General features: G+C 45.7%; 1 protein-coding gene across 5 annotated transcripts in view; it reads right to left on the reverse strand.

The window, feature by feature from the left end:
* The window catches only part of EHF (ets homologous factor), a 40,664-nt gene extending 27,297 nt beyond the window's left edge, over window positions 1-13,367 (reverse strand). For 3 of the 5 annotated variants that reach the window (XM_015559016.1, XM_006756110.2, XM_006756109.2), the window contains exon 1: window positions 13,074-13,184. In XM_015559016.1, the coding sequence (XP_015414502.1) occupies window positions 13,074-13,112 (39 nt within the window). In that variant the 5' untranslated portion in view covers window positions 13,113-13,184. The other 2 variants (XM_006756112.2, XM_006756111.2) reach the window with 2 other exon arrangements.
* Between the last annotated feature and the right edge of the window lie 8,097 nt (window positions 13,368-21,464).

Below are 21,464 nucleotides of genomic sequence, written 5' to 3' on the forward strand. Positions count from 1 at the left end.
TCTTTAGTTTGAAGTAGTTCCATTTGTTTATTTTTCTTTTGTTTCCCTTGCCTGAGGAGATACAGTGGGGTCTTAACTTACGAGTGTCCCAACTAACCAGTTTTTTGAGATACCAGCTGTCTCTCGGCTGATTTTTTGCATTGAGTTGATAGAGGAATTTGAGTTAACGAGCTCCTTAACGAGCTCGGTCTCGGAACGAATTACACTCGTAAGTCAAGGCCCCACTGTATTCTCTGTCCCCAGCCCCAGAGGACTGGAATCAAAGCCATGGTCTGCTGTTGTCCCAGCTCCTGTATTCATTCAACCACACCATCCCCAAATTGCCACGAAACTGGGTAATTTTACTACTCCAGCCAGAAGAGCAAGTAGGCATTTTGAACAATTGCTGTGGCAATGACAACAATATCCAGACCATTCTCGGTCCTTAATCAGTTGCCAGCAGGTGAAGTCCAAGTCTTTGCCTTACGGATGTTGCAACAGTGTCCTGACTTCCCGTTTCAGTATGACTGTCATTTCAAAGGAACTACACTCCCAACCAGGAGGGAAGAAAGTTCACATACGTGAGAAGTCTGCTGAATGTAATACAGGCAAAATTCATGTTTTTCAAGTGAATCAAAATGTGAATCAAGCTTGGGGAATGTATTTGATCCTCTCGGGATGACATCACAGGTCATTTCATAACCCTGTAATGTGTTTGAAGCAGACATTTCATGCTCCCAGGAGCAACATCTGAAGTACTCTTCCTGGGCTTTCAAGTGTTTTCGTGAGCAATGATGCAGATTTGGGAGGCCAAGTGTTGATCCATGATAGATACACTTTACTGACTGTAAGCTATTTGGAAATAAATATACATATTATGCTGATCTTTATCATTCTTGGTGCCAGACTCAGACAAGACGAAGATACTGACAGCAGACAAGCACTGAAGTTGATTGAAAGGCAAGATGACCGTACATGGCCTCCGGAGCCTTTATCAGTCCCATTCAGATATAACAAACTGAGAAGCTTTGAATCTAAAGGTCACAGCGCCTTTCAAGATCTGAGTAGAAGCCAGGCTCTCCCCTTTTACCAGAACTGCCCGTCCAAACCTGGTTTTGCATGTATTCTGTGGGGCCTGGGCTTTCCAAAGTCCTTCCATTGACCCCTACAGGTCTATGGACACCAAAGGTCTTTAAGAGTTCTCTTCTGCACTCAGGCTGGATTGAAATTTAAAGAAGACTTTTTAGTGGAGTCGGGGTTGGGAGACACCTTTATTCCAACCGACAAGAGAAGGCCTGAGAGATTCTCTTCTTCTCTCTTACTCGGCCTTGTTGCCTTGTTCTCCTACAGGGACACCAGAAGGGCCCCGCTGGCCCTCTCCTTCAGCAGCTGATGTGGGAGCCACGCATTCAGCAAGGTCACCCTGGACCTCTGTTTGGCAATGAAGTGAAGAATTCAGCAAACTTTCTACAATCCTGAACTTCCATCTGTCTTCCTACTAACCCTCTTTCTCTATTCCAAAAACAAATGATCCCAAAGTAAAGAAAGTATAGCAAAACAAAACAAAAAAGGCCTCACCTCTTATTATAACCAAAGGCCTTTGCAGGTCTTTGGAGAGGCAGAGGGACTGTTGCATCTAGGATGACCCTTATGACCTTACTTTCCTGCTTAGCTAAGAGGCCACACAGGTATCTCAATAGACCACCCGCATCCTCATCACCTGAGGAGGAGTTAAACTTGAAGTTTCCTGGGATCTTACCCATGATCTCGGAAGCAGGACCTGCATTTTTACCAACCTCCCTTCACCAATGCTTAAGCCCTGTCATGGGTAAGAACTTCTGGTCATAGGTTCACTTCCTTGCCTTCCCTCATTTCCCACAATAAGGAGATCTCAGTCTTGAGGGAAACATCCATAAATGCCAGGAAATCCTTGAAAAAGTCAGAGACTACACATTCACTCCAGAGGACTTAACCTCCAACCTGTCTGTGGGATTCTATCATCCCTGTTGTCTCTCAACTTGACCCAAAGCAGGTCCCAATGCCCGGTACCACCTAGCCGGGACATTCAGCAGGGCTCAGCTGCGTATGATGATGAGTCTCTGAAGCCTGAACAAACAAACCCGGCCCCAGAGCACAGCATTTGCAGAGGATTTTTATGATGGTTCCTCCTACGAAGAGAATCTCGTGGCTGGCTGAGTCACCCCTTACCTGATCCCACCCCCACCTTAGCCTTTCAAAAGGTTACTTAACCTGGATTTGAGGCCTCATATCCAGGAAAAGTGGGGTCTCAGCCTTTTAACCTTCAGGGGAGAGAAATGATCATCAAGAAATTCTTGTCATGCTACTATACATATTTATCCATTTCCATACATATATGACATCTGTATACATATAGTGTCTACTAGATGCTGGGCACTATGCTGGGTGCTGGGGACAAAACACAGATGCTATCCTCCCCCAGTAGACTATTCAGCAAGAACAGCACTTCCAAAACAATGGTAGCTCTCTCCAAAGTCATCTGAGCTCAGTCCCTACCTCCGGTTGGGGACAGAGGGGAGCAAGAGCAGAGAGAGACAGACAACCTTCTCTGGCATTTGGAAAGGACCAACCTTGAAAAGAACTTGAACTACGTTTAAAAGCAGGCCCGGTCCTCTTCTCTCCGGCAACCCCATGCCCTTGCCTTCACAAGGAAACCCTGACGCAGTCATCAAGTTGGCAGGCAGGGTAAGGCCCCTGAGTTTCACAGAGCAGCCTCAGCCAAAACCAATCGCCACTGGGGCAGAATAAAGCCGTCGGTTGTCTGGATGGCTGAATGTCTCTCCCCGAGACAATGGCGTGTTTATGTGTAGGAAGGTTAGGAGCAGGTTGTTAACATGAAACCCACCATAAACAGAGCAGTGAATTCGGGTGCTGGCAGGGGCTTCTGTTATCTTCGGAATACCCCCCAGAGGGTATAAGCCCTACCTTTTCATTTGAGTTGGCAGCAGAGTTATTTTTTTGCACCTGTTGCTCTGCTCCGATAACAACCAGTTAAGCATTGATTTGTTGGAAAATAAACAGGAAAAAAAAAGCAAAGAAAGGCATCTGCCCAAACAGCCTGAGCTGGTTTGACTGAGCATTCATGCCAATTTGTTTTTCCTATAAAAACCAAAATAAAAAAACACACACACAAAAAAAACCAACACACACACAAAACCCTGCATTTTCAGTTCAGATGCTACCCTCCCACTCCCTCGGAAGTAAGAGGGAATCAGGTAGGCCAGCCAGAGCTGGTCGGGCCTAGAGGCCAGAAGACACTGTACTTTTCCACTGGCTGGCTCCGTGGTGGCACTGAGGGGTGTCCAAGATTTGCAGAATGACATGGCCAGCCTCCAGCCAGCCCAGGGTAAGATCATGAATCAGATTAACATGGGCAGAGAAGGGGCTGCTGGGATAGGATCAAAACCAAACCACACTCCTCCAAATTGTCAACTTCCGAAAGTCAATATGGTCCTGGGAGTAGGTGTGGTCTGCAGGTTACCTCCTGAAACAGAGCCTGGGAGTGCCTGCACGCAGTCTGGCCTCTCCCACAGACTTCCTAAGTCCAGCCCTGGGCAAACAGTGTAATTTGAAAACCCCAGTCCCCAGACCATAGCTTTCCCACTGGGGAAATGAAGTTACCCATACCTACCTCAAAGGCGGGCTGTGCAGACTCACCCATGTCCTGCCAAGTGACCTGAGGTCCCACGTCCCAGGTAGAAAGGACCTAAGCTCAAGGTGTGATTTCTGCGTTAATCCGAGCATCATCACACTCTCATTTCTCATCACTTTGTCAATATCACATGATGAGCTCAAGCCAAAAAGGGCCACAGAGAGCTAAACAAATCACTCAAATGGAGATCATGACAACACCAATTAAGCAATGGCATCATCATCCAGAGAGCAGAAGCCTCTTAATATCTCTTTTTAAGCTTCGAGAAGAAAGCACAGGGCGTGGGCAACGCACGATGTTTCCCTAGGTGACCACCTTCCCCAGCTGTCTCTGTGCCCTTGACCTTCATTACCACCAGACCACTGGCTCGGTGGGGGGTCAGGGCAGTGGGAAAGGTCTCAGAAACACCACTTCTCAAGGAGCGTTAAGAACAGGGTGTTCCAACAGGGGAGGGATGTGGCTGGCTGAGCATTCCCAAGCATTCTTGTCATGAGCAGGGTAGGGAGTGGAGTGCCTCAGAACCAAATCGGGCAGCCCGAAAAAGAAAAGATTTAACAACACCCTCAGTCGACTGAAAAATAAATAAGATCAACCGCGTAGGAATGCAGAAAGGGTGGAGGGAGGTGAGAGTGGGGGATTGGAGTCAGGGAGGGGCTGGGATGGACTGGGATAATGGATTTGACCATTTTAAGATTCACGTTTCGTCCCAAGAAAAGACCAAGACACTCTATCTAAGGAAAGGTCAACAGCCACTAATTTGGAATCTCAAAGACTGTATAATTACAAAACAACAACTCAAACTATGACAGTGACGACAGTTCATATTTACTGAGCATTCTCGGGGTGGTAGGAATTGAGCGAGGCTTGACAGGAATGACCTCATGGACTCCTTGCAATAACCCTGGACATCGGTACTAATATTATTCATTTTATAGATGAGGAGGCACAGAGAGGCTAAACAACTTGCCCAAAGACACAGAGCTAGTAAATGAACTGGATTTATTATCACCAATATATCGGAGGGGGGAGTGCCACATAATTCTTTGTAGCTTTGAAAAAGAATTTTTATATTTCTAAAGAGGGGGGATGTCTCTTAGCATTTCATACTTTTATTTTGGAAGTGGAGATTCCTTTAAGTACAGCTCCTATAATTTCCCCCCCTACATGTGAGGAGGAGGTATACTAACCATCCTTGTGCCCTGGTATAAAAGTTCCCTCCAGCATACCTCAGTGCGGGCGCTACAGGAGCACTGTTTCATGGCCACTCACGCCCGTCCATCAAAACTTCAGCCTGGCTTCCTGCTAATCAAACCTCTGATTGACACAGGGGTTGGGCTTGGCTGCCTGCAGCCGCCTCTGACTTCTTAGCCATGACCAAAGAGCGGGTATTGTTACTGAAAAATTAAGGGGGAACTAGGGCTTCTTTGGAAAAGCATCTGATGACTGAGCTGCCACGGGTCCTGATGACAGACCTGCCGTGTTGTGGACATCACAGCGATGAGAGAAAGACCGTGGCTGTGTCATTCTAGGAGCCTGAATAAATAATCCATCACTCTAACCCTCCTCCACCGAGTCCACCACCCTGTTTGAAACCTTGCAACAGTTTGTAAAAACTTAGAACCTCACCAGGCGTATTCCATGATCGTCTTTGCAGTTTAGGAAGCAAATAATATTTGAGTTTTCTTTTCTTTTCTTTTTAAATCCTCATCCGAGGATATTTTTCTATTGATTTTTAGGGAGAGTGGAAGAGAGAGGGAAAGACAGAGAGAAACATCAATGTGAGAGAAACACATCGATTTTTTGCCTCCTGCACAAGCCCTGACCAGGGCCCAAGTCGGGGAGGAATCTGCAACCAAGGTACGTGCCCTTGACTGGAATCGAACCCAGGACCTTTTGGTTCACAGGCTGACGCTCTATCCACTGAGAAAAACTGGCTAGGGCAATATCTGAATTTTTGCTCACAGACCAAAAGATATCCTATTTAGAAGAATTGGGTGTGTTTTTTTTGTACCAATAATCACTAAATGACAGCAAGAAAGCTCAAGTTTCTTTTTAGTGCCTTCACACAAGAAGGATCGACTTGGCTCACTGTGTCCCATTTTCCCTTCCGGAACACACTTTACTCTGCCTCTCCCAGCTCACTGGTCTACGCAGTAAACCCTCTGGGAAATAAAAAATGCAAAAGGAAGAGAGTCAATAATATTGTCATAACTGTGCATGGTGTCAGGTGAGTGCTACACTTATTGAGGGGGGTCACTTTGTCAGGTATATAAATGTCTAACCGTTATGTTGTACGCCTGAAACTAATATAATATTGTATGCCAACTGTCATTGGAATTTTTAAAATTATTTTAAAAGCTGGGGGTTGGGGTGGGGGTGGGGAAGAATCATCTGCAAGGCAAGCAACTCCTCAGCAGAAAGGTTTTCCAAGGAATCAAATTCCTTCCAGCTATTCTCCCATTCCTCCAGGAAGTCTCTGGTGCTCAAACAACATTAGAGGACGCACCAACTCAAAAAACCCACAGCATCCTGCTGACCAGGCCACAGCTTTCCCCCGGCACTCAGCCAGATGGGCCAGAGGAGGAGCAGGGGCTGGCTCTCCACAGAAGCAACCCGGCCTCAGGAGCCGTCACCTGTTGGAACAGTTTCACCGCATCCAGAGGCAGGCTCAGCTCCATAATTTGCAAAAGGGAAACGCAGGGCCCCTGTTCACAGTGTATTGAGAATTGTGAGGCAGCGGCAACCGGCAGGAAAGCGAGCACAGGGTCTTTCGAAGGGAGGGGCCCTGCGTGACGGCACAGGTTGCAGATCTGGACACTGACTGGTCCAGAGGCCGGTCCCCAATTTGGCCTTCACCTGCACCCGTGCTCTATCCCCATAGGGGGCAGGAGGGAGATCTATTCTACCTTTGCCCCATCAATGACCACCTGACGTTGTTGGGGAAGTTAAACTAAATATGACACCAAAAAAATAAAATAAAAAGATAAACTAAAGATGACATTGAGCATGCCTATGACGGCACCTGGCTTACAGCAGGCCCTCCGCAAAAGTGAGCTGTTATCACCATTATTACTATTGCTGTTGCCATGATTCCCATTATGCCGACGTCCCACCACAACTCTAAAGCTCCCCATAGGCAGGAACAATGCGTGGGAAACACATATTCATGTTTTGACAGAGACCATCCATTAGCTGACGCTGGTCAGAAGTCTTTTCATTAGCTCTGTGCGAGGGAATGCTCTCAATTAGGGGTTCCTCACCCTTGATTTATAACATAGACCCCATTTTTGAAGTCTGATGAGACCTATGGACCCCTCCTCAAAATTGTTTTAAATGGCAAAATCAATTACATAAGAGTAGAAAGCAAGTTTCTATTGAAATACAATGTTCAAAACACTTTTAAAAATAAGTGTGCGATATAACAAGATATGTACATCTTTATTAAGACATAAACTAAGATAACGTAGTGCAGGTCTAATAACCTCCATAAAATATAGGAGTGCTGAATGTCACTATTTGGAGACAATTTGTGACAAGTGTAATGGGACAGGAACATGCCTGTAACGTCTCCATGTCACAGTCACAGTCACAGCTCATGCTACCGTGAAGTTTTGCCTACATTCATGTCACAGGAAAACGTTAAATTCTAGTTAGCTTGCTGAACATAAAAACAATTTCTTCACATCCAAGCTCACAAATTCCCTGGATTCTCTTCATGGACACCAAGAGACCCTCGGATCCCAGATTAGGAACGCTTCCTGTTTTATTAACAGCAGAGACTGCTAGTTCAACTCAGACAGCTTCTAGAAACCACTTCCACGTGGCCAGAAGCCTCATTTGAACAAATTACAGGAGGCAGGCCCCATAATAAGTAAGTAAAGGAATTTTTTCTGAAGCCTCTGGAACACCCAAGGCAATGCCTTCATTGCAGCGGGCAGTAGGTATGTGGAAGCACGCTCCAGAATTGTAGGGGTGGGCAATGGTAGGTGAAAGTTGCAATTAGTCATGTGCACTGCCTGGAGGGGGGTCCATTTCTTCTGGAGGCTCCTGCCTGCCAGGCACCTGGAGACAGGGATCAGAACGAGTTGTGCTCTCCCCACCCCCCATCCCCTTTAAGGTCTTCTGCACCCCCATGGGGTGTGGTTTGCAGCCAGCTCAAGACAAGGCTCAGTTATGATGATTTAGCCCATCTCTCTGCCACCCCCCTTCGCCAGTGAAAACCTATTGCATTTCTTTCTCAAGGTCACAGTGCAGAACCAACATCGATCATTTCAAAAAACAAAACCCCAGAATTATTCATAGACTTCAACCCAACAGAGATTCACTGAGCACACTCATGTTGAGGCTCTATCCTCGATTTCCACTCCATATATAACCAAATATTTACTCACACGCATTTGTCTCGGTGCTTTCAGATTCTGTGTCTAACTTCATCCCGACAGCAGTCCTGTGCAGATGTCATTAACCCCATTTCCCAGGAAAGGAAACTTAGATCCTAGGGCTTATATAACTCACGCAGAGCCACTCAGCTACCCATGGCGCGGTCAGATTTGAACCCAGATATTTTGACTAAACCTAATGTTCTTTGTACCCTTCCAGCTGTTTCCAGGCAACCAAAACTCGTAGCCTCCTGCCCCTTTAATATACAAGCAAAGCCTGCCCTTCATCTGCGTTCCTCAAGCCATCACCTTCTGAGCAGTGGAATTACAATGGAACCGAGGTGCTTCTAATTTCACAAGTGGACATAATTGAGACTGAGGCTGGATTTGGGCCAAATCTAACACCCACTGCAAAGACGAAATAAGTCTTGTTGGTAGTCGGCATGCAGACACGGCTGAAGACAGCCTCACCTTTTCGACCACACTTACCTGAGCCACCAGAACCCATCACTATCTCCACTAAGGGAACTACTGAAAAGGATCCCAAAGTAATCTCTACAAGACGGCCACATTCTCCAAGATCCTTTGTCATATGCAAAAAATAGAAGATCTTTTTCATACTCCAGGAAAGACTATTCAGACCTTTAGAAGAAGTTTCCATCCAGCTGAGAAAGAGCCAGCGGGGTGGTGCAAATTTCTCAAATCCATAATTGGGTCAATGACGGTTAACCCCCAAGATTGTTTGTGTCTGTAATATAGAGTGAGGGGGCAGTGGCAGGATATGAAAGTTTAAGTTCACCGCAATTACAACAGTATCACAGGACGTTTGCATCTAGATAAGGTCATACAAAAGTAAAAGTAAGTGCTTGTGTTAAAACTGGGGTTAATGAGGTGGTCCATTAGTCTAATAATCAAAATACTATCATAGGCATTGGGGCTCCTTTTTGTTTTCGGCTTTGTTTTCATCAGAAAGCATGTTTTGAATGAACCTATGCTGGCCAGATTTTAAATAAGTAGGCAGACAACTTTAATAATGATGAAGATGCTTCTGAGAAAGGAAGGAGAGGGGGCTCTGAGGGTCAGGGTGTGGAACAAGGTTGTAGAGAGACAAAAAAGATCATGTGGATCTAATGAACTACAAGAGGGGCCCAGCCCTGTAAAACAAACTGGAGACAGAGTGTGGTTAGGAGCTAGTGAAATCAATTTTTAAAAGAGTGTTTTTACAACAGGTCTCTTTTAAAACAGGGCCAATTAAAACCCTGGGAGCCTCTTTACATGGGCCACCCGGCTTCATCCTGGTGCAGGCCTGGTTGCTGCAGACATAGGCTGAGGCCCTCTGGGAACACCCACATCCCCAGGTTGGCTGCCCCGTGGCTCAGCCAATCATGCGCCCCTTCTGCTACCCCTAGGGTCTTCCTCTAGAAGTGAGTCCCTGTCCATCCAATCTACCCAATAATCCATGGACTGTCAGTTAAGCGAACTGATCAGCACCACGCAAGCTGAGTGGCTCCATGAGTGTCTGTATGTTCACTTTCCAACAGACGGCTTTGGTGTTTTATAGAAGACGTCAGTAAGTGCCTTCTCCTGTACACCCACTGCTCCCTGTGGTCACAAAACAGCTTCATCCGCCTCCACACTCCCACCAACCTTGGACACAGGAGGCAGGTTGATCAAGGTGGGATGCTGTCGTGGGAACAGACTCTAACACCCCAATAGAGGCTCCAGGTATCTGGTCTTGGAACCTCCACCTGCATCCCTTAGACAGCATTCTGAAGACCCCAAGGAAGCCATGTAAGGCTCCTACTGGTTTTCTTTCCTGTCTCATCCTGAAGAGGGAGGGTGTCTCCACCCCATTCTCAGCTTTCACAGACTCCAGGAAAACCTGCTGGCCTCCAGGCATAGGAAGGTCGTTAGAATCTAGGGGTTGGAATGGATTCGCTGACCTTCCATTCTTTCCCGGTCATCAGACTCCAGGGGTTAAAATGGATCTTAGAGACAATCAGAGTCAAGCTCCTTTGTCCTGATGAGAGGCTAAATTCCAGAGAGGTGGAGTGTGTGGCTCTGAGCACGTAGCTTTGCCGGAGCTAGAAAAGCAGGCCTTCTGACTGCCAGTCCTGGGCGCTGTCCTGCACACCCCCTGTCCACGCTGTGCTCCAATCACTCACAAGGTGTATCTGAAATTCTTCAGGGACAATTCTTAAAGAAATGTGTGCGTGTTTTTCTCTTCTGAAGTCCAATAAATTTTTTATCCAATAACTCTGAGGGATCCATGGAAATTTCTCCTCCAGCACACCCCAGCTTCCTGACATCAGTGCTATTCAGCTTGAACACATGCCCCATTCAATATTACCACCATTCTCCCTACCACATTGTTTATTTCCTGCACAGCTTAATGGTCTGGCCCTTTAACACCCTGTCCAATTTAAATAAAAACATAGCAGTCACATATATCTAATAAGAGTGCAATTGCCTATTCCTTAGGACAAATCATATTATTTAAAATCTTTTAAAAACTGCAATCAGAACACACTAAATAAAGTTTATCTTTCCCACCTCTGCAGTCATCCAACAGATTTGAGGGAATCCTGGCAAGATATGGCTGCCACCCTGACTCTGTTTTCAGATGATGATCGGCTGACCCACTCGGCCGGTTACCCCCAGTAACCACGTCAGGGTGAGAACACGTGGTCTCTAAACACCAAGCCTCCAGTGCAGTCAATACCTCCTGACCAGAGCCCCACCCACAACAGAAGTGATTGTCACTTTAATTCTACCAGAAAGCCATCTCTACAAGAGAAATGAGCTGAAACGCAGCAAAAGGGTGTCACCAAAAAATCAGGTTCCAACTTTATAGTATCTGGTTCCTTAAAACTGTGGCATTGCTTCTCCAGTGTGTTAGCAGGTTCTGCCATGGCTGCCACCCCACCCAGAGGCCTTTGAAAATCACCTCTCTTTGAAAGGACTTAGAAATGACTGCATCTGAGGTCGGGGGAGACTGAATAACCTTTTAATGACTTGTATCAATCTCTGTGTCTGTGTTGGATGCTTTAACATTGACCAAGGTTCTTAGCGCTGGGCTTTCAGAAAAGCAAGATGGTCTCAAGAACACAACCCAGGGCTAAAATCCCCTAATTTAGAGAAGGGGGTGAGGGGTATGAGGAGGAAATAAACAGTACAAGATTCACAAAAGCTAAATTCCACTTCCTAGCAGGGAACGGTGGCCCAAAGCACTCACATTCTGACCTGAAACCTGCTATGAATTCCTTCCAGTTTCCAATTCACGAATTGAATGCAGTTGAGCAAATAGTTTAACCTCTCGGTTTTCATTTTGTCTCAGCCTCTCAGGGAGTCGAAAGGCATTGAAAGAGGATCTGGGTAGAGTTGGTGAATGAATGGGTGCATTAACACGGGACGGGAAGTGTGAAGGAACCGGGCTTCTCAGAGGTTCAGGAAGGAACAAGGCATTTCCATGCTGGGGAGCTCACAATGTATTTTTTAAAAGAAATAAGAATGTCACAAAAAGGATTGTTTGAATTTAACAAATAGAAGCTTATTGGCACAAAAAGAAAATATATAATTGAATTTGAGCTCTTTTGTACATATGGCACTGGATCAAAGGCATCACCCTATCCATAGCCACCTTAAGGCGGCCCAGTCTGGGCCGCCATCTCACATAGTAACATGAGAGAACTTACAGCACAGTGGTTCCCTCAAAATTACTTTTTTTTTAAAACATGCCTTTGTAAAATCCTTTGGCAACATGGAAAAGGATCGTCTCCATTGTATTCATTTTTTTCAAATGTGATTACAAACTTCCAAATGACCCTCATTTCTCGTTTCCAGGTTCCAACGTTTTTAATATCTAGCCACATACGCCATCAGCCACTGGTGTGGAAATGGCGTGATCCTACAGGACTTCAGATTTAAAAATGGCTTTCGAGTTATTTGACAGTCTGAGGATTCTGGGCCTCCAAAAGAGGACCAGGGGGCCTTCTCCACACTCCAAATGCAGCGATTAATGTCACTCTTCCAATCTCCGAAGAGCCTTTTCGGATAGTGTGGCTTCTCCATGCAGTTCTTCCTAACAACAGAACTTCATTGCTCCTGTTGGAAACTGGCTCTTCCTTTAACCTCGGAAATTAGCACACGTCCACTCATGATCCCCAGCTGCCCTTTTATATAGGGAAAGGCTCTCTCTGACCACATCCTCACACCCATGTCTACAGAATCAATGCCTGAATTAGACCTTCCGTCTGAAAGTTCTCCGAATTCGCACATTCACTCTCTACCTGCCCCTAAGGTAAGTGACCGGCACACACACCTGTGTACATAGGCTCACAGAATTGTGCACTTCATCTAAAAAAGACACATGCTCCCTCAATACCGGGAGTATCCTGAACCTTGCCAAAGGCAGATGGTGAACACATCACCTTCCCAACTCGGTGTTGTTATTTACCAATAAGAAAATTAATTCCTCACTGTTCCTAGCTGCATCCACCCTGAGGCCAATATTTCGGTTATTTTGTCACCTTGTGATATGGCAAAACTCTTTGCCAATTTTTTTTTTCTGGACAAAGTCATTTTTAGGCAAGGAGCTCTCCCCAATGCCCTTGCCTACCTGGGCTGCCTGGCCGCTTTTCCTGGTGTGGATGCGAATGCCCTTGCTTATTTCCGGCCATCTTCCACCACCGAATATACTAAAAAGGACTCTGCCTTTCCCTCCAACTGCGTCAGAAAAATTACCAACAGAAGACATCTCTAGAACGTGAGAACATGAGCCCCAACAGCTATTGAGCCAACCAGTTCTGCACCGAGCTAAGCTGCCAATTGGGTTCAGAATTCAACCCAGGAAAATGGCTTTGTCACACAGATAGAAGGAAACCAGGGGCTTCTAAATTCACAGTGACTAGACGTCCAGGCTGAATACAAGGAATTCACAGCACACATCCAACGTAGCCCACCTGCCCCCCAACATACACTTCTGTTAAGACCCAGTGAGGCAAGCACAGGTGAGTGGAGCTTACTTCCTGCCTGCTGCCTCCGGGAGTCTGCTTTAGTTTCATCTGTCTGATTCCAGCAGGCTCCTCTTTCCACTCAGGTGGTTGAATTCCAGATTCCAAAGAAGGTTTAAAAATAAGGACTTACCTCATTTGCTAAAGATTCTGGGTGGGAAATCCAATAGCTGTGGCTAATGGAGGGGAGGCGGCCGGCAGCCGTCACGCCAGCTCCTGCGGGGATAGGGAACCTGGGCTGTTATCACGTCTGAGCCCTCATCAGAGTGAAGATAAATGCATATGACAATAATTTTGAATCATTTTGTAGGATGTTAAGCAATAAGCCACCAACCGGGAATTCCCTAAGTCACTTCCTCCTCTTCTGATTGGCTGCCGGGCCCTTTAAAAAAATAAAATAAAGGATTACAAACATTGGCTCATTTGCATTTGGCCAACTCACACATTAGTGTTCAAACAAAACAGGTCTAACCAGGTTATGCCTGTGTCTCAGGAGCAGAGAGACAACCTATTAATGGGTGAGGAATTGATTTGGTGGTGACTGTTCTTTTCGGCTGTTTCAGGTGAAAAGTACCTGTGCGCTCCCTTCCCATCAGGAAGGGAGAATGTAAAAGCAAAGTGAGCAGAAATTCAAATCTGGAGGAGACAATGGGATAGGGGAGTGACATCTGTCTCGTGTACTAACTTATATTTAGTCTCCTCTGCTTTGGCATCAAGAGCTTTGCCCTGGCTATGCAGGTAGCAGGTTCTGAAGGGACTCCTAGCTAGGTACCCCCCGCCCCCCCCCCCCCACACACATGGGTTCTCTTCTTAGGCACCACAATCACCTGTTGGGCAGTGGCAACTTCAATGGACTTTGAAAAGCCCGTCTCCCCCACCCCCAGGTAACAGCCTAGAGAGAGAAAAGTTAAAGGGAGGATCCCAGGAGAGAGGACCCCCTGCGTCCTTTCATGTGGAACAGCTGACTATCTGGTTGGTGGGTTATCCAGAATCTTTCCTTCCTCCTGACACTTACATGGTCTTTTTAACTATTTATTGACAGAGGAAAATGCCAAGATGCTGAAACCAGAAATAAAACACCTTTTGGGCAAGAACCCCCTGGGGAGGCTCTTTGGATTTTAAATACCCATGCAATCCCCGTGGGACAAGGGCCTGCTTCCCTGGGCCCCCAGGGCACACAGGTGAGGGACTGTTCTTGGCACGAGAAACGTTCCCTCCCCTAACCATTAACTTTCTCCCAGGTCTTTCTGGCCACTGGCCTGGCATGAGCTAAGCGTCCAAGGAGATTTCTTTAACTCACCAGGCCGCCCCCCCTCTGGGAGAGGAAAGGGAAATTGAGTTTTGGCAAAGACACAAAGATTCTGTGATTGAAACCAAGAAGTTCCCTGTGTGAAAAAGAAAAGTCTGTGTATGAGCAAAGGCTGAACTGAACAAAAACTAAGTGGTTGTCATGTTCAGGTGTGTGAGCGGTAGTAACATTCCTTTTCCTGGTTGTTTGCCTAGTTTAATGCAACATGAATGCCAAGGTTTGTGACGGTGGAGAAGACTTGGTGGGAGGGTTCGGGTGAGTTTGGTGGGGTCTTGGAGCTCAGGCAGGTGGGGAAGGTTTTTGAGGTTAGGGATACCACTTAGGGAGTCTCCGAAAAGCCCCTCTGCCTCCTTTCCTTCACTAAACATTCCCCACCATTCCCTCTCTTCAATCATGTCTTTCCCAAGGGCCTTGTTAAAATATAAATGTCTGATAAAAGACAGTAACTGTCATTATTGCCCATTATCACATTAGCCCCAATTAGTCTATCAGCTCCAGATCTGAGAGCAGGGCCTGAAGGAACAGCCTTGTGATGTGTGGGGTTTTTTTGTTTGTTTGTTTGGTGTTTTGTTTGTTTTTGTTTTTCTTGAGTGATGAATCAGGAGTAGCAACTGAAGTAGCACTCCACCCACTACAGGGCATGTGTGTGTGCATGTACATGTGTGTGTGTGTTGGAGAAGCAGGGTATTATTAGTGCCAGTGGGACTCCTTTTACAGTTTTGTCTGAGATCAGCCTGAAGACAACAGAGGGCACAGAGGGGAGGTGGATAGGGGTTGTGTGTCAAGAGGTGGTGAACTTCAAAAGCAACTCCAAAAGTGACGTCACTCTCTGGGCCAGTGCCAATCACCTTTAATTGTAAGCCCTTTATTTTCTAGCTGAAAAGTTCCAGTAACATCTCTATTTCTTTATCCTGCCCATTTTGGATCAGAGGACAGCTCCCTTAAGACACTCTTGAGAAGAATCATTTTGGGATGGTGGAGACAAAAGGGGATAGAAAGATGTCACCTCATACTCATGAGCCACCGTATTTGTGGAGTTTTTATGTCTATAAACTACTTAACAATGTGTCTGGTATTTAGTGGGTACTTACTATTGGTTCTCTTCTTTACTTGGGACTTAGTTGAACTACCCAGAAGAAAAACAAAAATAATACCCCCCATGTCCTCCTCACTCTCCCCCAAAACTAGATTTTTAGACATGCTGCATGCATAGAGAAATTCCTTCAGAGTATGTATGTACTAGAGGCCCAATGCACAAAATTCATGCAAGGGGCTCACCCCTCACAGCCGTGGTGGTTGCCTCAGCCCTTACAGTCCTGGCTTTGTCCAGAAGGTTATCCAGAAGGTCATTTGGCTATCAGGTCTAATTAGCATATTACGCTTTTATTATTATAGACTAGTAGCCCATTGTGCGATATCGCATGCAGTAGGCCGCCTGCCACTTCTGCGGACGCCAGCAGGAACTGCAGCGCGCCATCAGGAGCCGGTGGGAACCGTGGCACACTGCCGGGAGCCGCACTGCTTCCACAGGAGCCAGGAGGGACCGGACACACGCTGATTCTGCGGGAGGTGGGAGGGAGCCACTCTGCTCCATGGGAGGTGGGCTCGCCGTCTCCTCTCTGGGCCTGCACTCGGCTGCAGAGGCTGCAGGCTGGCCCCCCTGTCCCTGTCCGTGTCCGCTCCGGCTCCGGCGGGGGGGCAGCCCAAGCCAGGCATGGTAGCTCACCAGCCCCCCGTCTTTGCCTTCATCTCCACTCCAGGCCTCACCTGCGTACACACCCTCCTCTTGTCCAGTAGTGACCCATTACAGTGTCCCAGCCTAATTTGCATATTTCCTCTTTATATGTATAGATGAGGTCTTTTACCCTATGATCAACTTCAAGAAGATAGTACTTGCATCAAAGAAAGATGACAGAGATAGATAGACCAATGATAGATCGATAGATAGATAGAATGGATAAAGTTCTGATATTTAACTGATAATGCTAAAAGTTGGATTTGAGGCTGAGGACTTCTATCGCGTGAGTCTCAAATAGTCAACCATGTCTCTCATGGGTCAGAAGTTTAAGGGTATAATCACAAAATATCAAACACACCAGAGCCTTTATATCCTCAAGCCAAGATCAAGATAACACTGGGAACTGGAACCAATTGCTCTGCAGAGATCTTCCTTGTCTTCCCTATTACTGCTCAGACCCACACAAAAACATGGAGGATTTGAATGGAGTCCTGACGCTGGTTCCCATGGAGGAAAAGGGGGCAGAGCAAACCAGAGGAAGTTGTGTGCAGCAGCCTGGGGATCCTGCTTTTGGTTGGATTGTCTGCTACAAGATATACATTACAGAACCAAAGAAGCCCGAAGACCTTAATTCCGAAATCAAGGCCAAGACAAAGAATCACTCTAAGCCAAGTATCAAGCCCTAAGGGGTCTGAGTCTTAGTACCAACACAGGCTGTGGTTACAAGGTCGATGAGAGTGTGTGCCTGCTTTGCAAGGAAGAGAATGCTTGCTTACTTTACACTGCGCCTTTTAGAAGCCCTATATTTATTTTTGAAAGCAAGTGTGTGTTTATATATGTTTCTATCATCCCCTCCTGATGACATGGAACTACCTCCAGGGCAGAACATGACTATTTAGTGAGCGACACCTACGAATATAACTGTAGGACTGACAGGAACAAGAACCTCTAGTGTTGGGGAAGGGATTACATAGAGCAGAAGACAGTCAAACCTCCGTTCTCCAACGTCTCCCATCTCAAACAATTCAATTCTTGACCAAGTTGTGCACCAAAAAATATCTCGGTTGTCAAACCAAAGTTCTGTTTTCTACCTGACCACCCTCTTATGCTGATACCATGACAAAAAAACGTCTCTCAGGCAACAAACAAAGGAGATTAGCACAATTTCAAAACATAAAGAGGCCACAAGAGTGCTAATGTTGCTAAGGGAGTGAAAGAAGCAATGATCACAAGCAATTGAAGAGGTAGGAAAGCTGTTCAGAGGCAATGATATGTGAAAGAGTGCCGATGCCAAGCCCTGGCCGGTTTTGCTCATTGGGTGGAGCATTGGCCCATGGATTGAAGGGTCGAGGTTTGGTTCTGGGTCAAAGGCTTGTCAGTTAGGGTATGAACTGGAGGCAACCCATCGGTGTGTCTCTTTCACAACGATGTTTCTCTCTCTTCCCCCTTCTTCCTCCCCTCTATTCTCTCTAAAAAAAAATATCAATGGAAAAAGGAGCCACTTCCTGATGCCAAAAACTGACTTCTTGAAAGACACGCACGGAATGAGTCCTGAGAGTGATTCTTGTAAGGCTAGTAGGGGGCGGTTCGATAAATTTAAGAAAAAGGAGGGTTTTTTTAAAAAATAAATTAAACAGTACATTTGACGTGTATTGTATACAAAAAAAGGTTAAGACAGAATCATTTGGGGGGGTCTGGAATGAATTGATTGAATTTACATGATTTCTAAAGGGGGAAAAATTCTTCAGTTTTTGGACAAATCACTTCTTAAACAGCCTTCAGAACCGAGGTCCCACTGTATTATCATCCATTACTTTGGATAGAGTCAAGTAAGGAATTAAGGTTAACAAATATAATCTTGCTTCTTACTCTCCTACTCAACCACTAAAAGCCACATTTTCAAAATTTTATATTTGGCTTAGATTAGATGCCTGGCCCTTTTAAAATCCTCTTAGGAGAAGCATGGCACATAAAGGTGCCCCTGAGTTCTGTTTGGGGGGTCTGACATCGACAGCTATCCTAACAGATTTGCGGGGCATCCTCTGATTGTGTCTTTGCCATCACATCCAGGCCTACGTGCTGAGCAAATCCTCTGCCAAAGGCACATACCACGGAACTGCTGAGGTGGGAGGCAACCTCAGGGCTGGAGTGGGGCAGGTGGCTCACCATTTTTGGAAAGAATGACCCACTGCGCGTGCGCGCACACACAGACACGCAATCTTAATATGTCACCAATCTTACCTATGTACCAAAGATGGATTTTCTGAACTCCCTTTCATATTTTAATTATTCTCAAGATACTTCCATTCATGCCTAACTTAGCTCACCTCTGTGATACTCCATCTGCCTCACCTATATCTTATTGTTCTCTTTGTGGCCTTATCTTTCCTCACAAATCGCTGTACACAGTGCCCTGACTTCATGCCAACTTCACTGCCGACCTCATTTTCCATGAAACCATTTGGGATTCTAAACAATGTTTCCCTCAGGTCTTTAGGAAGGCTCAGTTTCTCATTCCCTAAGCGGGAGGGAAGGCCAGGCAAAAGTTGGCCACTTCCAAGCAAACTTCCTACAGCCAGTATTTTCTTTTTTGTGTGGGAAGGAGTGTCTTGTAATTACAGCAGTTGTTTTTTTACACGTTATTTTAGCAGAATTCCTTTTCCATGATCATGGAACCCCCAAATATAAAGCAGATTATAGAGCTGTGGCTGCATAGGGAATGGAAGTGAGTCAGCTGCAGTCTCCTTTAATCAGTCACCCTTCCCCTCCCTCATCAGCACTCAGCCTTTTCTACTATATCATCCTTTGGACTCTGTGTTCTCGTTCCACGCTAATGGAGCATCAGAATCCCTTTTGCAGGTTCTGATTCTTGAGTTTCTCACCACATAATTGGCACCCCCAGGGGTGGAGTGATCGCAGAGATAATAATCAACGTTGTGCCCATCACCAACCATTTAGATGGTGTGGACTCCCATATCATTCCACTACTGATAAACCAGAAGACGTGGTTGCTACCATCTCAGGAGACATTTTAACTGAGCTGACCTTGGGTGTGGGTCTCAGTGCTTGGTCTCTCACCCAGAGACCATGAGAGATAGCAAACTCTCAACCCATCTAGAAAATGTTTAAAATCACCATCTAAATGTCAAATGACTTGGGAGAACCTTGGTATTGGGAGACTAGGGGAGCTCAGAATCTATTTCTTTACCCTAAAAAAAACAAGCTGGCTCAGCTTTCTCAGAAATAGCCTGTGTGGTAGAAAGAACATTGGTTCTGAAACCAAACAGACCAGGAAAAACTTGTCACATTTACTTAAAATGTAAGTCTCAGTTTCTCCATCTGTTTGTTGGGAATATGAATGTTCTCCTTTTGGAAAGTTAAGTGGGAAATTGCATAAAGCACTTGCAGAGTGCCTGGCACTTGGTGGGGTCTTGGGAAATGTTTATCTCATCCTCCAAGTATAGAACTTAAATCCCAAGAGACCCCCTCCACAGTATATGAAGTCACCTACAGGTGGTTAGGTAACTCCACCTTTCAAAATACAAAACAGGAGAAGGGGACAAACGTGGAAAAGTTCTAGGAAAAAGGAAGAGTAATCAGGACCATTCACACATATATTAAGCTTTAACCACATCCCAGTCCCTAGACTAGGAATTTAACCCACATCACCTCCTTTCATCCTTACCCGACTCCATCAGAAAGGTGCCATTACTATTCTCACATTATAGATGAGGAAACTGAGCCTCACAGGCTTGATAAGTAACTTGGCCAAGGTCACACAGTGGAGCAAGTAGCCAGAGTTCCTGTCATTCCAAAAGAAGATTTCTTAACCACAACCCTCTTCAAAAAAGAGAAGCTTAGCAGCCTGTTGAAATTTGGACTATAATATCTTACACTGACATGAAGAACCAAGCTGAGATCTGGAAGGCAATTAGAAATGTAAATCTTTCTTAGAAGATAGATTGTTAAGTTGAAAAAAATTTTTGAAATGGGGAAATAGACATGTGGTGGATCTCCTAGGACAGTCTTCGGCCCTGTCCTTCAACACCAAATATTTTAAACATTAAATGATTAGAATAAGAATTGAGGGGAAACCCATTGGAAGAAGCTGTGACTTGGTCTTGCCTGGGAAGTCATGAGACTCTTTTAACACAAAGGTCACCCTGTCCTCCTCTTCCCCCCAGACCTCATGGCACCAAAGCAGGTTAAACACCACAGTGAGAAATCCTTCGGCACCTGGATCCAGAAACAGCAGAGGAATAGAGCAAAGAGAGTGATGATGAAGGCATTAAGTATGAAGGTTGAGAGCAGCAGGGAAACCTTGTTGGAATGGGGCTGCCCCTCACTAAATCAGTTTCTCAATCCCCATTTTTCATAAACAATTGAGAGTGCCTCAAGAAAATGTAAAATGATCATCAACCAGATTCTGCTCCTAAATGCCCTCCAGATAGAAATCAGGAATTCTGGACCTGATCATTCCTCTGGAAAGAATGCATCTAGAAACCTCCTAGAAATGATATCAGAGAATTGACAAGTGCTGGGACTATGCAAACAAATAAACAAACTCATTTGCATAAATAAATGATCCATTGGGTCCATTCAAAACATACACACCTGTAGGCTGGTGGCATGTCAAGAAAGAAGCCCTTGGAGTTATTTCAGAATAATTCCATATTGGGGGGGGAAGTCCAGATGAATCTCCCCACGTGTATCATGATATGTATATGATTGTTTCCCCTTTCTCTCCCCCACCCCCATTCTTGGTGACCACATGTGAGTTCAGGGTTTGGAATTAGTCATCCTGTTTTCCTGAACAAGGACTGCATACAGAACAGTCCCATTTTGAGACCTAGTTTCTTTTATGACAGGGCCCCAGGAAAGTTTTATGAGAATCCTGATTTAAGGTTGGAGGTTAATAGCTCTGAAATTCTGGGAACCAAAAAATATTGTGTAGGTGGGTGTACAGTAAAAGTGAAATAAGGAACTCCTCTGCAAACCCAGCCCCAAATCTACAGTCGGTTAATCTGAAAACTTCTGGGAGGACAGCCCAGCTGTGAAAGGGACCAGCCACAGTCTACCCCTTCCTTTCAGTGGAAAACAAGGAGGCCCTTGAACTCTGTTATGCTGGGAAGAACGGGATACAGAGGGCAAGGGTCAGGAGCCACCCATGACAAGGTGAGTGTGCATGAAGGGCATGGTCAGCTTGCTGTGGACACTCTCCACCAACACCAAAGCCCGACTCTGATGGACTTTTCCCATCAACACTTGAAGACTTCAAAGTCTACCCAGGGTTAACTGTTCTCAGATTCACCAGTTTGTGGTTCTCCACGAGTTGCCAGACCACTAGAGCAGAAAA

This window comes from Myotis davidii, unplaced genomic scaffold, assembly GCF_000327345.1.
Source record: "Myotis davidii unplaced genomic scaffold, ASM32734v1 scaffold94, whole genome shotgun sequence".
NCBI classification, from domain to species: Eukaryota; Metazoa; Chordata; class Mammalia; order Chiroptera; family Vespertilionidae; genus Myotis; species Myotis davidii.